The following is a 19,649-nucleotide window of genomic DNA, read 5'->3' as shown; positions in this document are numbered from 1 at the left end:
CCGTGCCATCAAATGGAGTTTCTCCGTGCCATCAAATGGAGTTTCTCCGTGCCATCAAATGGAGTTTCTCCGTGCCATCACTCACCCCTCATAGTCGCCATCATGAGGAAAGTGTTCTAAAAATAAACGTCGCCGGGACATGACGTCTGTGCGTCTGAAAATCCTTATTCAATTCATTCAAAAAGCAGAGTGTTTTTCTAGAAGCTCAGATGAACGGTTTACAGCAGCAGTCTCAGGCCCAGTCCTGGCCGTTCTGCGGCCTGAGGCAAAAAACGACCAAATAAACACGTCCAAAAGTAGGAAGCGTCGGTCCGTGCTTACTGGGTGTAACCTACAGTGTCAGGCCGCAATGGAATGTTATGAATGGCCATCCATCTGGTAGTTTTTAAAACACACCAAAATAAGACATAAAGCATGTGGACACCTGCTCGTCAAACATCTCGTTCCAAAATCATGGGCATTAATATGGAGTTGGTCCCCCCCTTCGCTGCTATAACAGCCTCCACTCTTCTGGGAAGGCTTTCCACTAGATGTTGGAACATTGCTGCTATAACAGCCTCCACTCTTCTGGGAAGGCTTTCCACTAGATGTTGGAACATTGCTGCAGGGACTTGCTTCCATTCAGCCACAAGAACATTAGTGAGGTCGGACACTAATATTGGGCGATTAGGTCTGGCTCACAGTCTGTGTTCCAATTAATCCCAAAAGTGTTCGATGGAGATGAGGTCAGGGCTCTGTGCAAACCAGTCAAGTTCTTCCACACCGATCTCTACAAACCATTTCTACAAGGACCTCGCTTTGTGAACGGCGCATTGTCATGCTGAAACAGCAAAGGACCTTCCCCAAAGGGCTCGTCCTAATATTTATATATTTATTTATTCCATTATTTTTCTTTTAGATTTGTGTGTATTGTTGTGAATAGTTAGATACCACTGCACTGTTGGAGCTAGGAACACAAGCATTTCACAACACCCGCAATAACATTTGCTAAATATGTGACCAATACAATTTGATTTGAAACTTTTGGCACAGAATCGTCTAGAATGTAATTGTATTCTGTAGCGTTAAAATTTCACTTCACTGGAACTAAGGGGCCTGAAACATGAAAAACAGTCCCAGACCATTATTCCTCCTCCACCAAACTTTACAGTTGGGACTATGCATTGGGACAGGTAGCGTTCTCCTGGCACTCGCCAAATCCAGATTCTTCCGTCAGACTGCCAGATGGTGAATCGTGATTTATCACTCCAGAGAACACGTTTCCATGGCACCAGAGTCCAATGGCGGCGAGCTTTACACCACTCCAGCCAACGCTTGGCATTTCATATGGTGATCTTAGGCTTGTGTGCAGCTGCTCCGCCGTGGAAACAAAAAAAGATTTGGAACTCGGTACTGAGTTTTCAGCTGCATTGCATACTCAGCATTCGAGTGAAACTGAAAGCCCGAACCACTGCTTTTAATCAGGGCAAGGTGACCGGAAACATGACCGAATACAAACAGTGTAACTATTCCCTCCGCAAGGCAATCAAACAAGCTAAGCGTCAGTATAGAGACAAAGTAGAATCTCAATTCAACGGCTCAAGACACAAGACGTATGTGGCAGGGTCTACAGTCAATCACGGACTACAAGAAGAAAACCAGCCCAGTCACGGACCAGGATGTCTTGCTCCCAGGCAGACTAAATAACTTTTTTGCCCGCTTTGAGGACAATACAGTGCCACTGACACGGCCCGCAACTAAAACATGCAGACTCTCCTTCACTGCAGCCGAGGTGAGTAAAACATTTAAACGTGTTAACCCTCGCAGGGCTGCAGGCCCAGACGGCATCCCCAGCCGCAACCTCAGAGCATGCGCAGACCAGCTGGCTGGTGTGTTTACGGACATATTCAATCAATCCCTATCCCAGTCTGTTGTTCCCACATGCTTCAAGAGGGCCACCATTGTTCCTGTTCCCAAGAAAGCTAAGGTAACTAAGCTAAACGTCTACCGCCCCGTAGCACTCACTTCCGTCATCATGAAGTGCTTTGAGAGACTAGTCAAGGACCATATCACCTCCACCCTACCTGACACCCTAGACCCACTCCAATTTGCTTACCGCCCAAATAGGTCCACAGACGATGCAATCTCAACCACACTGCACACTGCCCTAACCCATCTGGACAAGAGGAATACCTATGTGAGAAAGCTGTTCATCGACTACAGCTCGGCATTTAACACCATAGTGCCCTCCAAGCTCGTCATCAAGCTCGAGACCCTGGGTCTCGACCCCGCCCTGTGCAACTGGGTACTGGACTTCCTGAAGGGCCGTCCCCAGGTGGTGAGGGTAGGCAACAACATTTCCACCCCGCTGATCCTCAACACTGGGGCCCCACAAGGGTGCGTTCTGAGCCCTCTCCTGTACTCCCTGTTCACCCACGACTGCGCGGCCACACACGCCTCCAACTCAATCATCAAGTTTGCGGACGACACAACAGTGGTAGGCTTGATTACCAACAACGACGAGACGGCCTACAGGGAGGAGGTGAGGGCCCTCGGAGTGTGGTGTCAGGAAAATAACCTCACACTCAACGTCAACAAAACTAAGGAGATGATTGTAGACTTCAGGAAACAGCAGAGGGAACACCCCCCTATCCACATCGATGGAACAGTAGTGGAGAGGGTAGTAAGTTTTAAGTTCCTCGGCGTACACATCAGACAAACTGAATTGGTCCACCCACACAGACAGCATCGTGAAGAAGGCGCAGCAGCACCTCTTCAACCTCAGGAGGCTGAAGAAATTTGGCTTGTCACCAAAAGCACTCACAAACTTCTACAGATGCACAATCGAGAGCATCCTGTCGGGCTGTATCACCGCCTGGTACGGCAACTGCTCCGCCCACAACCGTAAGGCTCTCCAGAGGGTAGTGAGGTCTGCACAACGCATCACCGGGGGCAAACTACCTGCCCTCCAGGACACCTACACCACCCGATGTCACAGGAAGGCCATAAAGATCATCAAGGACAACAACCACCCGAGCCACTGCCTGTTCACCCCGCTATCATCCAGAAGGCGAGGTCGGTACAGGTGCATCAAAGCTGGGACCGAGAGACTGAAAAACAGCTTCTATCTCAAGGCCATCAGACTGTTAAACAGCCACCACTAATATTGAGTGGCTGCTGCCAACACACTGACTCAACTCCAGCCACTTTAATAATGGGAATTGATGGGAAATGTAAAATATATCACTAGCCACTTTAAACAATGCTACCTAATATAATGTTTACATACCCTACATTATTCATCTCATATGTATATGTATATACTGTACTCTATATCATCTACTGCATCTTTATGTAATACATGTATCACTAGCCACTTTAACTATGCCACTTTGTTTACATACTCATCTCATATGTACATACTGTACTCGATACCATCTACTGTATCCTGCCTATGCTGCTCTGTACCATCACTCATTCATATATCCTTATGTACATATTCTTTATCCCCTTACACTGTGTATAAGACAGTAGTTTTGGAATTGTTAGTTAGATTACTTGTTGGTTATTACTGCATTGTCGGAACTAGAAGCACAAGCATTTCGCTACACTCGCATTAACATCTGCTAACCATGTGTATGTGACAAATAAAATTTGATTTGATTTGAGTTGGACGCAAGTCCAACGCAATGGTACCTAAATTAGCATTTTCCAAATCATGTCCAAATGATCTACAAGTAACTTTGTTAAGTTACACAGTAAAAAAAAAAAAATCACTTTAGGATGATTTGGACATGATATGGCGCAAAAAAAAATGTAAATAGGGACCTTACATCAAAACCTCATCATCGAGAGGATATTAATAGTGATGCCATGACATTTTATTCAGTGTTTGATTTAATCCAAATAAGATACCTAGACATTAGCTTTTAAGAGTTAATTAATTAACGCACTGATCTTTTGGGGGCCTGGGGGAAGGGGGGGGACAGTTACCCCAGTAATTGGAGGAAAATATACCTTTTCCAAAAACAATAATTAAATAACAAACAAAAAAATGTAAATGGTAGCCACTTGTTTCCCTTAATAGTTTGTTTGCCTTAAGCATGACCATCATCCACATATCTTAATTTTTTACCATACTTTGCTTGTTTGTGTCAGCAGTTGGACATTTATTTTAGGGAGGGGCTATTGTCCCCGACATAGACTACTAGCGTATTAGGATCCTATCATAATGCATTTAAATGACGATCTGACATCGATGTACCAATGCCTAGCATGTGCACAGTAAAATAACCTATGTATTGCAGATTTTCCTGTAGAGACCTAGCATGCATGATGTCTTTATGAAGTTGTCCTAAATTAGGGCCAAACTCGCTGCGAGGGCTCGGTGCGGCTGAGAGGTGGTTTACCATCTAAATCTTCACAAACAATCATGGTTCCATTTCAATCCCTCAGAAACCCAACCAACTAATCTAAATCCAATCCGTATTCTAGGAATCCTGTCCAGGTTTGTCCGTTGACCAGCCTTGATATGGTCTTCACTAGTTACCACAGTCGCAAAGTCATACGCCCCGCCCATTTCTTCAATTTCAAAATGTGATTTAAAACCTAACCTTAAACACACTGCTAACCTTATGCCTAACTATAACTTTAAATTAAGACAACAAAAAACAACGTTTTCATGAGTTTGTACTATATTGGCCATTTCGACTTTGTGTCTGTGGTAACTAGTGGAACCCCTCGCTATGCCTCCTCCCCTTCATAGTTCCATACCGGAGATAAACCTACATTTTGTTTTCCTCTATACAGTCTGGAAGAAGAACTGACAGTACCTGTAGGAGTTTCTTTTCAACTAAATACACGTTTGGGGCTCGGGAACATCAACACTTCGTTTAGTTCCAGATATTTGTTCTACTCATGTGAGACACGTTACCTGTTTATTTGACCTTTGTTTCTATTCCTCATTTATTTTCTGCATTCCTTTCATCCCCGGTAACGGCGGATGCCCCCCTTCTTCTCACGTGAGTGCGACGGTTCCCCGGTCAGAAATATCAAGGAGTTGTTGAGAATTACTGCGGTCTGTAGACAGCAACAGTTTTCACCTGACAAGAGACTGACGCTGACAGAGTTGCGTTTAAGACTTGTTGCTCTTCGGCATTTAACGGGTCGCCATGAACACTTTGCCGTTATCATCTTCTCATCATTCATTACGGTTTACTTTCTCGAGATCATGAGATTAATTCAATGTGTCATGCTGCTCTTTGTGTTTTGGTGAGGCGATCCACTTTTTTACTGTCATGTTTTTATTATCTCACATCACGTGTCATGAGGAGTGCTTGTGACAAAAAACCAGATGTCGCATTGGTTTTCACTCGTTAGAACGGCAGTGGTTTTCAGTAAGGCGCTTTCAGGACATTTCAGTTCAATACTATTACACTATACAGTTACAGTATGAGACTAATGCATGTTTCTCTGTGTTTTCTTGCTGTAGTTTTTTGTCTTTGTTAAACTACAGGCTCTACTATTCTCATTTACTCATACCCAAATTGTCCCTTGTGTGGTAAGTATATATGAAATATAAATTAATATATGATATATCAAATATATCAAACGAATATATAAAATATATATTTTAACCTTTTTATCTTAATAGTAGGAAACACATTTTTACAGCTGAAAGCAGAATTGTAGCATACAGAAGCTCGCACACAAATAAATGAGAAACTAAACAACCGGGTTAAAATGCAAAATAGAAGGTAGGCCTACTGCTGTTTGTGCTACCTGTCAGTCTGGGTAGGACAGCAGAGCATTGGGCTACCTGTCAGTCTGGGTAGGACAGCAGAGCATTGGGCTATCTGTCAGTCTGGGTAGGACAGCAGAGCATTGGGCTGTTGTACTACCTGTCAGTCTGGGTAGGACAGCAGAGCATTGGGCTACCTGTCAGTCTGGGTAGGACAGCAGAGCATTGGGCTATCTGTCAGTCTGGGTAGGACAGCAGAGCATTGGACTGTTGTACTACCTGTCAGTCTGGGTAGGACAGCAGAGCATTGGGCTGTTGTGCGACCTGTCAGTCTGGGTAGGACAGCATAGCATTGGGCTGTTGTACTACCTGTCAGTCTGGGTAGGACAGCAGAGCATTGGGCTGTTGTGCTACCTGTCAGTCTGGGTAGGACAGCATAGCATTGGGCTGTTGTACTACCTGTCAGTCTGGGTAGGACAGCAGAGCATTGGGCTGTATAATACCCTTCAGTCTGGGTAGGACAGCAGAGCATTGGGCTGTTGTGCTACCTGTCAGTCTGGGTAGGACAGCAGAGCATTGGGCTGTTGTGCTACCTGTCAGTCTGGGTAGGACAGCAGAGCATTGGGCTGTTGTGCTACCTGTCAGTCTGGGTAGGACAGCAGAGCATTGGGCTGTTGTGCTACCTGTCAGTCTGGGTAGGACAGCAGAGCATTGGGCTGTTGTACTACCTGTCAGTCTGGGTAGGACAGCAGAGCATCGGGCTGTTGTGCTACCTGTCAGTCTGGGTAGGACAGCAGAGCATTGGGCTGTTGTGCTACCTGTCAGTCTGGGTAGGACAGCAGAGCATTGGGCTGTTGTACTACCTGTCAGTCTGGGTAGGACAGCAGAGCATTGGGCTGTTGTGCTACCTGTCAGTCTGGGTAGGACAGCAGAGCATTGGGCTGTTGTGCTACCTGTCAGTCTGGGTAGGACAGCAGAGCATTGGGCTGTTGTGCTACCTGTCAGTCTGGGTAGGACAGCAGAGCATTGGGCTGTTGTGCTACCTGTCAGTCTGGGTAGGACAGCAGAGCATTGGGCTGTTGTACTACCTGTCAGTCTGGGTAGGACAGCAGAGCATTGGGCTGTTGTGCTACCTGTCAGTCTGGGTAGGACAGCAGAGCATTGGGCTGTTGTAGGAGGATCTGGGGTTAAAGTAGAAGTTTGTGGCTGGATCTTGTGGATCTGCCACTGACATAGGCATTCTGCGTGTGTGTGACATAGGCATTCTGTGTGTGACAGGCATTCTGTGTGTGTGTGTGTGTGTGTGTGTGTGACATAGGCATTCTGTGTCTGACATAGGCATTCTGTGTGTGTGTGTGACAGGCATTCTGTGTGTGACATAGACATTCTGTGTGTGTTGTACTGTTCTGTTGTAGGTACCATTGATTTAACCTTTTATCATCCTAAGTGGAAGAGGACACGCTCTCCCCACGATGACCAATGAGACCCCAGTTGACCCCTACATCTTCACCACTGACCTCCTGCCCCTTGACCCTCGCTTCCTTCCTCCGCTGGCCAATGGGCTGCTGGGTTGGAGGGTGTACGGTGACATCATGCACATGGGCGGAGTCTATAACGGCGAGGGCGGGGACTGTCACCGTGCCAATCTCCCCTGTCCTCTGGCTGTGAGGATGGATCTAGATGAGGTGGAAAAGGCAGGGCATCTGCAACACTCCTACAGTCTAGACACACACACAGGTACGTTGGTACAGTCTAGATACACACACACACACACACACACACACACACACACAGGAAAGTTGGTACAGTCTAGACACACACACGGGTACGTTGGTACAGTCTAGACATACACACAGGTACGTTGGTACAGTCTAGACACACACACGGGTACGTTGGTACAGTCTAGACACACACACGGGTACGTTGGTACAGTCTAGACACACACACGGGTACGTTGGTACAGTCTAGACACACACACGGGTACGTTGGTACAGTCTAGACACACACACGGGTACGTTGGTACAGTCTAGACACACACACGGGTACGTTGGTACAGTCTAGACACACACACGGGTACGTTGGTACAGTCTAGACACACACACGGGTATGTTGGTACAGTCTAGACACACACACGGGTACGTTGGTACAGTCTAGATACACACACACGGGTACGTTGGTACAGTCTAAACACACACAGGTACGTTGGTGCAGTCTAGATACACACACACACACACACACACACAGGTATGTTGGTACAGTCTAGATACACACATGGGTACGTTGGTACAGTCTAGATACACACGGGTACGTTGGTACAGTCTAGATACACACACACACACAGGTACGTTGGTACAGTCTAGATACACACACACACACGGGTACGTTGGTACAGTCTAGACACACACAGGTACGTTGGTACAGTCTAGATACACACACAGGTACGTTGGTACAGTCTAGATACACACACAGGTACGTTGGTACAGTCTAGACACACACAGGTACGTTGGTACAGTCTAGACACACACAGGTACGTTGGTACAGTCTAGACACACACAGGTACGTTGGTACAGTCTAGACACACACGGGTACGTTGGTACAGTCTAGATACACACACAGGTACGTTGGTATAGTCTAGATACACACACGGGTACGTTGGTACAGTCTAGATACACACACGGGTACGTTGGTACAGTCTAGATACACACACACGGGTACGTTGGTACAGTCTAGATACACACACACGGGTACGTTGGTACAGTCTAGATACACACACACGGGTACGTTGGTACAGTCTAGATACACACACACGGGTACGTTGGTACAGTCTAGATACACACACACGGGTACGTTGGTACAGTCTAGATACACACACACGGGTACGTTGGTACAGTCTAGATACACACACACGGGTACGTTGGTACAGTCTAGATACACACACACGGGTACGTTGGTACAGTCTAGATACACACACACACGGGTACGTTGGTACAGTCTAGATACACACACGGGTACGTTGGTACAGTCTAGATACACACACACACGGGTACGTTGGTACAGTCTAGATACACACACACACGGGTACGTTGGTACAGTCTAGACACACACGGGTACGTTGGTACATGTGGTTCACTGCAGATCAAGAACAGATGATGAGGTCTGTGTATTCTACATGTAAAGGGCTGAATACCATGTGCTGACACATTCATCATCACTTTATTTTTAACCTTTATTTAACTAGGCAAGTCAGTTAAGAACTAATTCTTATTTACAATGACGATCCTAGGAACATTGGGTTAACTGGTCTAGGAACAGTGGGTTAACTGGTCTAGGAACAGTGGGTTAACTGGTCTAGGAACAGTGGGTTAACTGGTCTAGGAACAGTGGGTTAACTGCCTGTTCAGGGGCAGAACAACAGATTTATATGTACATATTCTTATTCATTCCTTTACACTTGTGTGTATAAGGTAGTAGTTTTGGAATTGTTAGCTGGATTACTCGTTGGTTATTACTGCATTGTCGGAACTAGAAGCACAAGCATTTCGCTACACTCACATTAACATCTGCTAACCATGTGTATGTGACCAATACCATCTGCTAACCATGTGTATGTGACCAATAACATCTGCTAACCATGTGTATGTGACCAATACCATCTGCTAACCATGTATATGTGACCAATAACACTTGATTTGAGGTAGCATCGTTTGAATTAAATTGTTTCCAAGCTTTACAGTTGTATCACTGCATTTGTCTGTCTGTCTGTCTGGTCTGGTCTGGTCTGTCTCTTCCTCTTCCTCCTCTCTAGGTATATTCACCCACTCTCTGAGGACAGTTAGTGTTATTGCCTCCCAGTCTCTCTACACCCATCGACACCATCCCAACCTCTTGGTCATGGAGGTCCTGCTGATTCGTCAGGGCACCTCCCGGGAGCCAATCACAATCAAGCTGGACAGTAGGTTCACGCCTCAAAGCGATGACATAGTGTTCCATTCCGAACCGGACTACAAAGGAGCCAGGTGAGAAGGAAGGGAGAACTAGGAAGGAAGGGAGAACTAGGAAGGAAGGGAGAACTAGGAAGGAATGGAGAACTAGGAAGGAAGGGAGAACTAGGAAGGAAGGGAGAACTAGGAAGGAAGGGAGAACTAGGAAGGAAGGGAGAACTAGGAAGGAAGGGAGAACTAGGAAGGAAGGAAGGGAGAACTAGGAAGGAAGGAAGGGAGAACTAGGAAGGAAGGAAGGGAGAACTAGGAAGGAAGGAAGGGAGAACTAGGAAGGAAGGAAGGGAGAACTAGGAAGGAAGGAAGGGAGAACTAGGAAGGAAGGAAGGGAGAACTAGGAAGGAAGGAAGGGAGAACTAGGAAGGAAGGAAGGAAGGGAGAACTAGGAAGGAAGGAAGGAAGGGAGAACTAGGAAGGAATGGAGAACTAGGAAGGAATGGAGAACTAGGAAGGAATGGAGAACTAGGAAGGAATGGAGAACTAGGAAGGAAGGGAGAACTAGGAAGGAAGGGAGAACTAGGAAGGAAGGGAGAACTAGGAAGGAATGGAGAACTAGGAAGGAATGGAGAACTAGGAAGGAATGGAGAACTAGGAAGGAAGGGAGAACTAGGAAGGAAGGGAGAACTAGGAAGGAAGGGAGAACTAGGAAGGAAGGGAGAACTAGGAAGGAAGGGAGAACTAGGAAGGAAGGGAGAACTAGGAAGGAAGGGAGAACTAGGAAGGAAGGGAGAACTAGGAAGGAAGGGAGAACTAGGAAGGAATGGAGAACTAGGAAGGAATGGAGAACTAGGAAGGAATGGAGAACTAGGAAGGAATGGAGAACTAGGAAGGAATGGAGAACTAGGAAGGAATGGAGAACTAGGAAGGAATGGAGAACTAGGAAGGAAGGGAGAACTAGGAAGGAAGGGAGAACTAGGAAGGAAGGGAGAACTAGGAAGGAATGGAGAACTAGGAAGGAATGGAGAACTAGGAAGGAATGGAGAACTAGGAAGGAAGGGAGAACTAGGAAGGAAGGGAGAACTAGGAAGGAATGGAGAACTAGGAAGGAATGGAGAACTAGGAAGGAATGGAGAACTAGGAAGGAATGGAGAACTAGGAAGGAATGGAGAACTAGGAAGGAAGGGAGAACTAGGAAGGAATGGAGAACTAGGAAGGGAGCTAGATGGACAGAAACAGAAACATCCTTCTTGTTTGTAGCGGCAGTGTGCTGTAGTTGCTTTCCCATTGCGTTTATACAGCCTTTCTCCGCGTTGTTTTTCACTTGGTAATATGATAGTTGTGTCAGTTGTACTGTTTCTGTAGATCAAAAGACTGAAACACCAGGTCCTTTATTCATATCTACTCATTATAATCTAACAAGCCAAACTGATCCTAGATCAGCACTCCTACTCTTACACTTGATCATCCTGTGTTTTATGTACACTGAACTAATTCTTTTTTTTTTTAAATGCAACAATTTCAGTTCATATAAGGCAATCAGTCGAATACATTCATTAGGCCCTAATCTATGGATTTCACATGACTGGGAATACAGATATGCATCTGTTGTTCAGATACCTTAATAAAACAGTAGGGGCGTGGATCAGAACACCAGTCAGTATCTGGTGTGGATCAGAACACCAGTCAGTATCTGGTGTGACCACCTTTTGCCTCATGCAGCGCAACACATCTCCTTCACATAGAGTTGATCAGGCTGTTGATTATGGCCTGTGGAATGTTGTCCCCACTCCTCTTCAATGGCTGTGTGAAGTTGCTGGATATTGGTGGGAACTGGAACTCGCTGTCGATCCAGAGCACCCCAAACATGCTCAATGGGTGACATGTCTGGGGAGTATGCAGGCCATGGAAGAACTGGGACCTTTTCAGCATCCAGGAATTGTGTACAGATCCTTATGACATGGGGTTGTGCATTATCATGAAACATGATTATCATAACATGAGGTAATGGCGGTGGATGATTGGCACGATAATGGGCCTCAGGATCTCTTCACGGTGTCTCTGTGCATTCAAATTGCCATCGATGAAATGCATTTGTGTTCCTTGTCCGTAGCTTATGCCTGCCCATACCATAACCCCACCTCCACCGTGCAGCACTCTGTTCACAACGTTGACATCAGTAAACACCATAACCCCACTGCCACCACGGGGCACTCTGTTCACAACGTTGACATCAGTAAACTGCTCGCCCACACGACGCCATACATGCTGTCTGCCATCTGCCCGGTACAGTTGAAACCGGGATTCATCCGTGAAGAGCTCACTTCTCCAGCGTGCCAGTGGCCATCAAAGGTGAGCATTTGCCCACTGAAGTCAGTTACGATGCTGAACTACAGTCAAGTCAAGACCCTGGTGAGGACAAAGCGCACACAGATGAGCTTCCCCGAGATGGTTTCTGACCATTTGTGCAGAAATTATTTGGTTGTCCAAACCCACAGTTTCATCAGTTGTCCTGGGGGCTGACAATCCCGCAGGTGAAGAAGCCAGAGGTGGAGGTCCGATTTGGTTGAAGTTGGGGTGATTGTGGAGGCCAGGTCATCTGATAAAGCACTCCATCACTCTCCTTCTTGGTCAAATAGCCCTTACACAGCCTGGAGGTGTGTTGGGTCATTGTCCTGTTGAAAAACAAATGATAGTGGGACTAAGCCCAAACCAGATGGGATGGCGTATCGCTGCAGAATGCTGTGGTAGCCATGCTGGTTAAGTGTGCCTTGAATTCTAAATACATCACTGACAGTGTCACCAGCAAAGCACCATCACACCTCCTCCTCCATGCTTCACGGTGGGAACTACCTATGCGGAGATCATCCCTTCACCCACTCTGGGACACGGCGGTTGAAACCAAAAATATCCCATTTGGACTCCAGAACAAAGGACACATTTCCACCAGTCCATTGCTTGTGTCCACATGTCCATTGCTCGTGTTTCTTGGCCCAAACAAGTCTCTTCTTATTATTGGTGTCCTTTAGTAGTGGTTTCTTTGCAGCAATTTGACCATGAAGGCCTGATTCACACAGTCTCCTCTGTACAGTTGATGTTGAGATGTGTCTGTTACTTGAACTGACTGAAACATTTATTTGGGCTGCAATTTCTGAGGCTGGTAACTCTAATGAACTTATCCTCTGCAGCAGAGGTAACTCTGGGTCTTCCTTTCCTGTGGCGGTCCTCATGAGAGCCAGTTAACTCTAATGAACTTATCCTCTGCAGCAGAGGTAACTCTGGGTCTTCCTTTCCTGTGGTAGTCCTCATGAGAGCCAGTTTCATCGTAGCGCTTGATGGTTTCTGTGACTGCACTTGAAGAAACTTTCAGCGTTCTTGAAATGTTTTGTATTGACTGACCGTCTTAAAGTCATGATGGACTGTCATTTCTCTTTGCTTATTTGAGCTGTTCTTGACATAATATGTACTTGGTCTTTTACCAAATAGGGCTGTCTTCTGTATACCACACCTACCTTGTCACAACACTACTTGGTAGGGAAATAAAGCATTCATCATTTAAACAACATGTCATTGTATTAAATCATTATAGTCTATAAATGGCGCATATAGACTGTGACTTACTTATAATAAATACAAATTAAGTAAAAAATGCCTTCGGCTCAGTCTACAGTTCTTTTTGAGTTCATTTTTATTAACAGCAGTTTGGCCAGTCTGGGGCTTCAGGCTCATACGATGGTTCCTGGAGAGCCGGACAGCAGTGGAGAATATCCTCTCCAGACTTGCAGAGCCACTGGGGATGCTCAACACCCTTTAGGCCTCTCTTGCCAGGCTGGGCAGAGATGCAGAGCCACTGGGGATGCTCAATACCCTTTAGGCCTCTCTTGCCAGATGCAGAGTTATATATATTTTTTCTTCTATAGGTAGGCCTAAAGGTTGTTTTTTTTTAGGCAAAATAACCCATTCAAAATGGAAAGCTCCTTGAAAGATGGAATATGCCAGGTCTATTGGGCCAAAATTAATCATGGCCTATTGCACAGATCAAATATAAAGGAAACTTTTAAGAGATCTGATTTTTTGTTTGTTGTTTATAAATACTTTGCGACAATGACACACTATTGGAGGCGGGTTATTGTAGAGAAATTAACATTGTGTTTTGTGACAAAACTGCACATTTTAGAGTGGCCTTTAATTGTCCCCAGCACAAGGTGCATCTGTGTAATTGTCATGCTGTTTAATCGGCTTCTTGATCTGCCACACCTGTCAGGTGGATGGATTCTCTTGGCAAATGATAAATTCTCACTAACAGGGATGTTTATGATTTAATTTATGATGTAAATAAATGTCTGCACAACATTTGAGAGAAATAAGCTTTTTTTTGTGCGAATGGAACATTTCTGGGATCTTTTATTTCATCTCATGAAACATGAGACCAACACTTTACCTGTTGTGTTTTATATTTTAGTTCGCTGTATATTTCCACACTGAGGTTGGAATTCTACTGTGAAAGTGTGATAATGATGATGATGATGATATAGATGATAATGATGATCTAGATAATGGTGATAACGATGATAATGATGATAATAATATAGATGATATTGATGATAATGATGATGTAATGATGATGATAATGATGATAATGCCCTTTTAGTGTACAAGCTGTTTGAAAGCTGTGACATCCCCAGGCAGTACGTTTTGTTAATAGACCAATAAGAAAGAGTTCCAAACCTCTCAGCCAATAACAGCTAGTTTTGAGTTTTCCCCCTCCCCACTCAGACCACTCCCAGACAGGCTTAAGCAACATTTTTGCTTGAGAAATTGCTCTTTGCTAACAAGATATTTTTGTTTCTTTTTTTAATAATTTTAAATTAAAACAATCACAGTAAGGTACTTAATTGTTACCCAGAAATGATTTAATATTGAGATAACTGCTGCATTGGACCTTTCTAATACAAAAGTCCCCAGCATTCAGCTCAGCTCACAATCACCCTTTTCCTTCCCTAGTTACATCCAGGGCCAGACCACCACGGCTGAGGTCTCTGGTGGCGTCTGTCCCAGCGTCCACATAATCTGGACCCCCATCACCCCCTCCCTTACCCTGCTGTCCGACCAGGCCCAGTCCCGCTGGGGGTTCGTGGTGGCAGTGGCGGGCAGTCAGGACAGCGTACAGGCTCACTACGACACAGGTAAAGAAAGGGAGTGAGCTCAACTATCCTCCTGCGTCACATAATGATGAAAACTAACTTGATGAAGTTGCAGCTGAGGTCTCCGCTGCGGTACATCTAGTGGGACATGTCGGACTGAGGCTCGTTATGACGAGGTGTGGCATTACTCCGTAATAAGATGACACGACCAGCCCCGTCTCACGTTTTTAACGTCAGTTTAACTCGGCCATTATAGTAGTGATATAGGTGTAGTGGTGATATAGGTGTAGTGGTGATATAGGTGTAGTAGTGATATAGGTGTAGTGGTGATATAGGTGTAGTGGTGATATAGGTGATATAGGTGTAGTAGTGATATAGGTGTAGTAGGTGTAGTAGTGATATAGGTGTAGTAGGTGTAGTAGTGATATAGGTGTAGTGGTGATATAGGTGTAGTGGTGATATAGGTGTAGTAGGTGTAGTAGTGATATAGGTGTAGTAGTGATATAGGTGTAGTAGTGATATAGGTGTAGTAGTGATATAGGTGTAGTAGTGATATAGGTGTAGTGGTGATATAGGTGTAGTAGGTGTAGTAGTGATATAGGTGTAGTAGTGATATAGGTGTAGTAGTGATATAGGTGTAGTGGTGATATAGGTGTAGTAGTGATATAGGTGTAGTAGTGATATAGGTGTAGTGGTGATATAGGTGTAGTGGTGATATAGGTGTAGTAGGTGTAGTAGTGATATAGGTGTAGTAGTGATAGGTGTAGTAGTGATATAGGTGTAGTAGTGATATAGGTGTAGTAGTGATATAGGTGTAGTGGTGATATAGGTGTAGTAGGTGTAGTAGTGATATAGGTGTAGTAGGTGTAGTAGTGATATAGGTGTAGTAGTGATGTAGGTGTAGTAGTGATATAGGTGTAGTAGTGATATAGGTGTAGTAGTGATATAGGTGTAGTGGTGATATAGGTGTAGTGGTGATATAGGTGTAGTGGTGATATATGTGTAGTAGTGATATAGGTGTAGTGGTGATATAGGTGTAGTAGGTGTAGTAGTGATATAGGTGTAGTAGTGATATAGGTGTAGTAGTGATATAGGTGTAGTGGTGATATAGGTGTAGTGGTGATATAGGTGTAGTAGTGATATAGGTGTAGTAGTGATATAGGTGTAGTAGTGATATAGGTGTAGTGGTGATATAGGTGTAGTGGTGATGTAGGTGTAGTAGTGATATAGGTGTAGTAGTGATATAGGTGTAGTAGTGATATAGGTGTAGTAGTGATATAGGTGTAGTAGGTGTAGTAGTGATATAGGTGTAGTAGTGATATAGGTGTAGTGGTGATATAGGTGTAGTGGTGATATAGGTGTAGTGGTGATATAGGTGTAGTAGGTGTAGTAGTGATATAGGTGTAGTAGTGATATAGGTGTAGTAGTGATATAGGTGTAGTAGTGATATAGGTGTAGTAGTGATATAGGCGTAGTAGTGATATAGGTGTAGTAGTGATATAGGTGTAGTGGTGATATAGGTGTAGTGGTGATATAGGTGTAGTAGGTGTAGTAGTGATATAGGTGTAGTAGTGATATAGGTGTAGTAGTGATATAGGTGTAGTAGTGATATAGGTGTAGTAGTGATATAGGCGTAGTAGTGATATAGGTGTAGTAGTGATATAGGTGTAGTGGTGATATAGGTGTAGTAGTGATATAGGCGTAGTAGTGATATAGGCGTAGTAGTGATATAGGTGTAGTAGTGATATAGGTGTAGTGGTGATATAGGTGTAGTAGTGATATAGGCGTAGTAGTGATATAGGCGTAGTAGTGATATAGGCGTAGTAGTGATATAGGCGTAGTAGTGATATAGGTGTAGTAGTGATATAGGTGTAGTAGTGATATAGGTGTAGTAGGTGTAGTAGTGATATAGGTGTAGTAGGTGTAGTAGTGATATAGGTGTAGTAGTGATATAGGTGTAGTAGGTGTAGTAGTGATATAGGTGTAGTAGTGATATAGGTGTAGTGGTGATATAGGTGTGGTAGTGTAGTAGTGATATAGGTGTAGTGGTGATATAGGTGTAGTGGTGATATAGGTGTAGTAGTGTAGTGGTGATATAGGTGTAGTAGTGTAGTAGTGATATAGGTGTAGTAGTGTAGTAGTGATATAGGTGTAGTAGTAGTAGTGTAGTAGTGATATAGGTGTAATAGTAGTAGTGTAGTAGTGATATAGGTGTAGTAGTAGTGTAGTAGTGATATAGGTGTAGTAGTGATATAGGTGTAGTGGTGATATAGGTGTAGTAGTGTAGTAGGGATATAGGTGTAGTGGTGATATAGGTGTAGTGGTGATATAGGTGTAGTGGTGATATAGGTGTAGTAGGTGTAGTAGGTGTAGTAGTGTAGTAGTGATATAGGTGTAGTAGTGATATAGGTGTAGTAGTAGTGATATAGGTGTAGTAGTGTAGTGGTGATATAGGTGTAGTGGTGATATAGGTGTAGTGGTGATATAGGTGTAGTAGTGTAGTAGTGATATAGGTGTAGTAGTAGTGTAGTAGTGATATAGGTGGAGTAGTGATATAGGTGTAGTAGTGTAGTAGTGATATAGGTGTAGTAGTAGTAGTGTAGTAGTGATATAGGTGTAGTAGTAGTGTAGTAGTGATATAGGTGTAGTAGTGATATAGGTGTAGTGGTGATATAGGTGTAGTAGTGTAGTAGGGATATAGGTGTAGTGGTGATATAGGTGTAGTGTTGATATAGGTGTAGTGGTGATATAGGTGTAGTAGGTGTAGTAGTGTAGTAGTGATATAGGTGTAGTAGTAGTGTAGTAGTGATATAGGTGTAGTAGTGTAGTAGTGTAGTAGGTGTAGTAGTGTAGTAGTGATATAGGTGTAGTAGTGTAGTAGTGATATAGGTGTAGTAGTAGTGATATAGGTGTAGTAGTGTAGTAGGGATATAGGTGTAGTGGTGATATAGGTGTAGTGGTGATATAGGTGTAGTGGTGATATAGGTGTAGTAGTGTAGTAGTGATATAGGTGTAGTAGTGATATAGGTGGAGTAGTAGTGTAGTAGTGATATAGATGTAGTAGTAGTGTAGTAGTGATATAGGTGTAGTAGTGTAGTAGTGATATAGGTGTAGTAGTAGTGTAGTAGTGATATAGGTGTAGTAGGTGTAGTAGGGATATAGGTGTAGTAGTGATATAGGTGTAGTGGTGATATAGGTGTAGTGGTGATATAGGTGTAGTAGGGATATAGGTGTAGTAGTGATATAGGTGTAGTGGTGATATAGGTGTAGTAGGGATATAGGTGTAGTAGTGATATAGGTGTAGTGGTGATATAGGTGTAGTAGTGATATAGGTGTAGTAGTGTAGTAGTGATATAGGTGTAGTAGTGTAGTAGTGATATAGGTGTAGTAGTGTAGTAGTGATATAGGTGTAGTAGTGATATAGGTGTAGTAGTGATATAGGTGTAGTAGTGTAGTAGTGATATAGGTGTAGTAGGTGTAGTAGTGATATAGGTGGAGTAGTAGTGTAGTAGTGATATAGGTGTAGTAGTAGTGTAGTAGTGATATAGGTGTAGTAGTGATATAGGTGTAGTAGTGATATAGGTGTAGTAGTGTAGTAGTGATATAGGTGTAGTAGGTGTAGTAGTTATATATGTGTAGTAGGTGTAGTAGTGATATAGGTGGAGTAGTAGTGTAGTAGTGATATAGGTGTAGTAGTGATATATGTGTAGTAGGTGTAGTAGTGATATAGGTGTAGTAGGTGTAGTAGTGATATAGGTGTAGTAGTGTAGTAGTGATATAGGTGTAGTAGTGTAGTAGTGATATAGGTGTAGTAGGTGTAGTAGTGATATATGTGTAGTAGGTGTAGTAGTGATATAGGTGTAGTAGGTGTAGTAGTGATATAGGTGTAGTAGTGATATAGGTGTAGTAGGTGTAGTAGTGATATAGGTGTAGTAGGTGTAGTAGTGATATAGGTGTAGTAGGTGTAGTAGTGATATATGTGTAGTAGGTGTAGTAGTGATATAGGTGTAGTAGGTGTAGTAGTGATATAGGTGTAGTATGTGTTGTATTGATATAGATGTAGTAGGTGTAGTAGTGATATAGGTGTAGTAGGTGTAGTAGTGATATAGGTGTAGTAGTGATATAGGTGTAGTAGGTGTAGTAGTGATATAGGTGTAGTAGTGTAGTAGTGATATAGGTGTAGTAGTAGTGTAGTAGTGATATAGGTGGAGTAGTAGTGTAGTAGTGATATAGGTGTAGTAGTAGTGTAGTAGTGATATAGGTGTAGTAGTGATATAGGTGTAGTAGTGTAGTAGGGATATAGGTGTATTGGTGTAGTAGGGATATAGGTGTAGTGGTGATATAGGTGTAGTAGTGTAGTAGTGATATAGGTGTAGTAGTGTAGTAGGGATATAGGTGTAGTAGTGTAGTAGTGATATAGGTGTAGTAGTAGTGATATAGGTGTAGTAGTGTAGTAGGGATATAGGTGTAGTGGTGATATAGGTGTAGTGGTGATATAGGTGTAGTGGTGATATAGGTGTAGTAGTGTAGTAGTGATATAGGTGTAGTAGTAGTGTAGTAGTGATATAGGTGTAGTAGTAGTGTAGTAGTGATATAGGTGTAGTAGTAGTGTAGTAGTGATATAGGTGTAGTAGTAGTGTAGTAGTGATATAGGTGTAGTAGTAGTGTAGTAGTGATATAGGTGTAGTAGTGTAGTAGTGATATAGGTGTAGTAGGTGTAGTAGTGATATAGGTGTAGTAGTAGTGTAGTAGTGATATAGGTGTAGTAGTAGTGTAGTAGTGATATAGGTGTAGTAGTAGTGTAGTAGTGATATAGGTGTAGTAGTAGTGTAGTAGTGATATAGGTGTAGT

At 43.7% G+C, this 19,649-nt stretch overlaps 1 protein-coding gene across 4 annotated transcripts in view; it reads left to right on the top strand.

Moving 5' to 3' along the window:
- Positions 1-4,748: 4,748 nt before the first annotated feature.
- Positions 4,749-19,649, top strand: part of LOC139376636 (protein-glucosylgalactosylhydroxylysine glucosidase-like) — a 39,063-nt gene continuing 24,162 nt past the window's right edge. Inside the window, exons 1-4 of one of the 4 annotated variants that reach the window (XM_071119460.1) lie at positions 4,749-4,898; positions 7,135-7,456; positions 9,525-9,735; positions 14,659-14,840. In XM_071119460.1, the coding sequence (XP_070975561.1) occupies positions 7,192-7,456; positions 9,525-9,735; positions 14,659-14,840 (658 nt within the window). In that variant the 5' untranslated portion in view covers positions 4,749-4,898; positions 7,135-7,191. Of the gene's footprint in view, positions 5,251-7,134; positions 7,457-9,524; positions 9,736-14,658; positions 14,841-19,649 lie in introns of all 4 variants that reach the window. The other 3 variants (XR_011627952.1, XM_071119450.1, XM_071119468.1) reach the window with 3 other exon arrangements.

This window comes from Oncorhynchus clarkii, chromosome 2, assembly GCF_045791955.1.
Source record: "Oncorhynchus clarkii lewisi isolate Uvic-CL-2024 chromosome 2, UVic_Ocla_1.0, whole genome shotgun sequence".
Taxonomy (NCBI): Eukaryota; Metazoa; Chordata; class Actinopteri; order Salmoniformes; family Salmonidae; genus Oncorhynchus; species Oncorhynchus clarkii.
The sequence above is the reverse complement of the archived record's forward strand: the minus strand, read 5'-3'. Positions and strand labels throughout refer to the sequence as shown.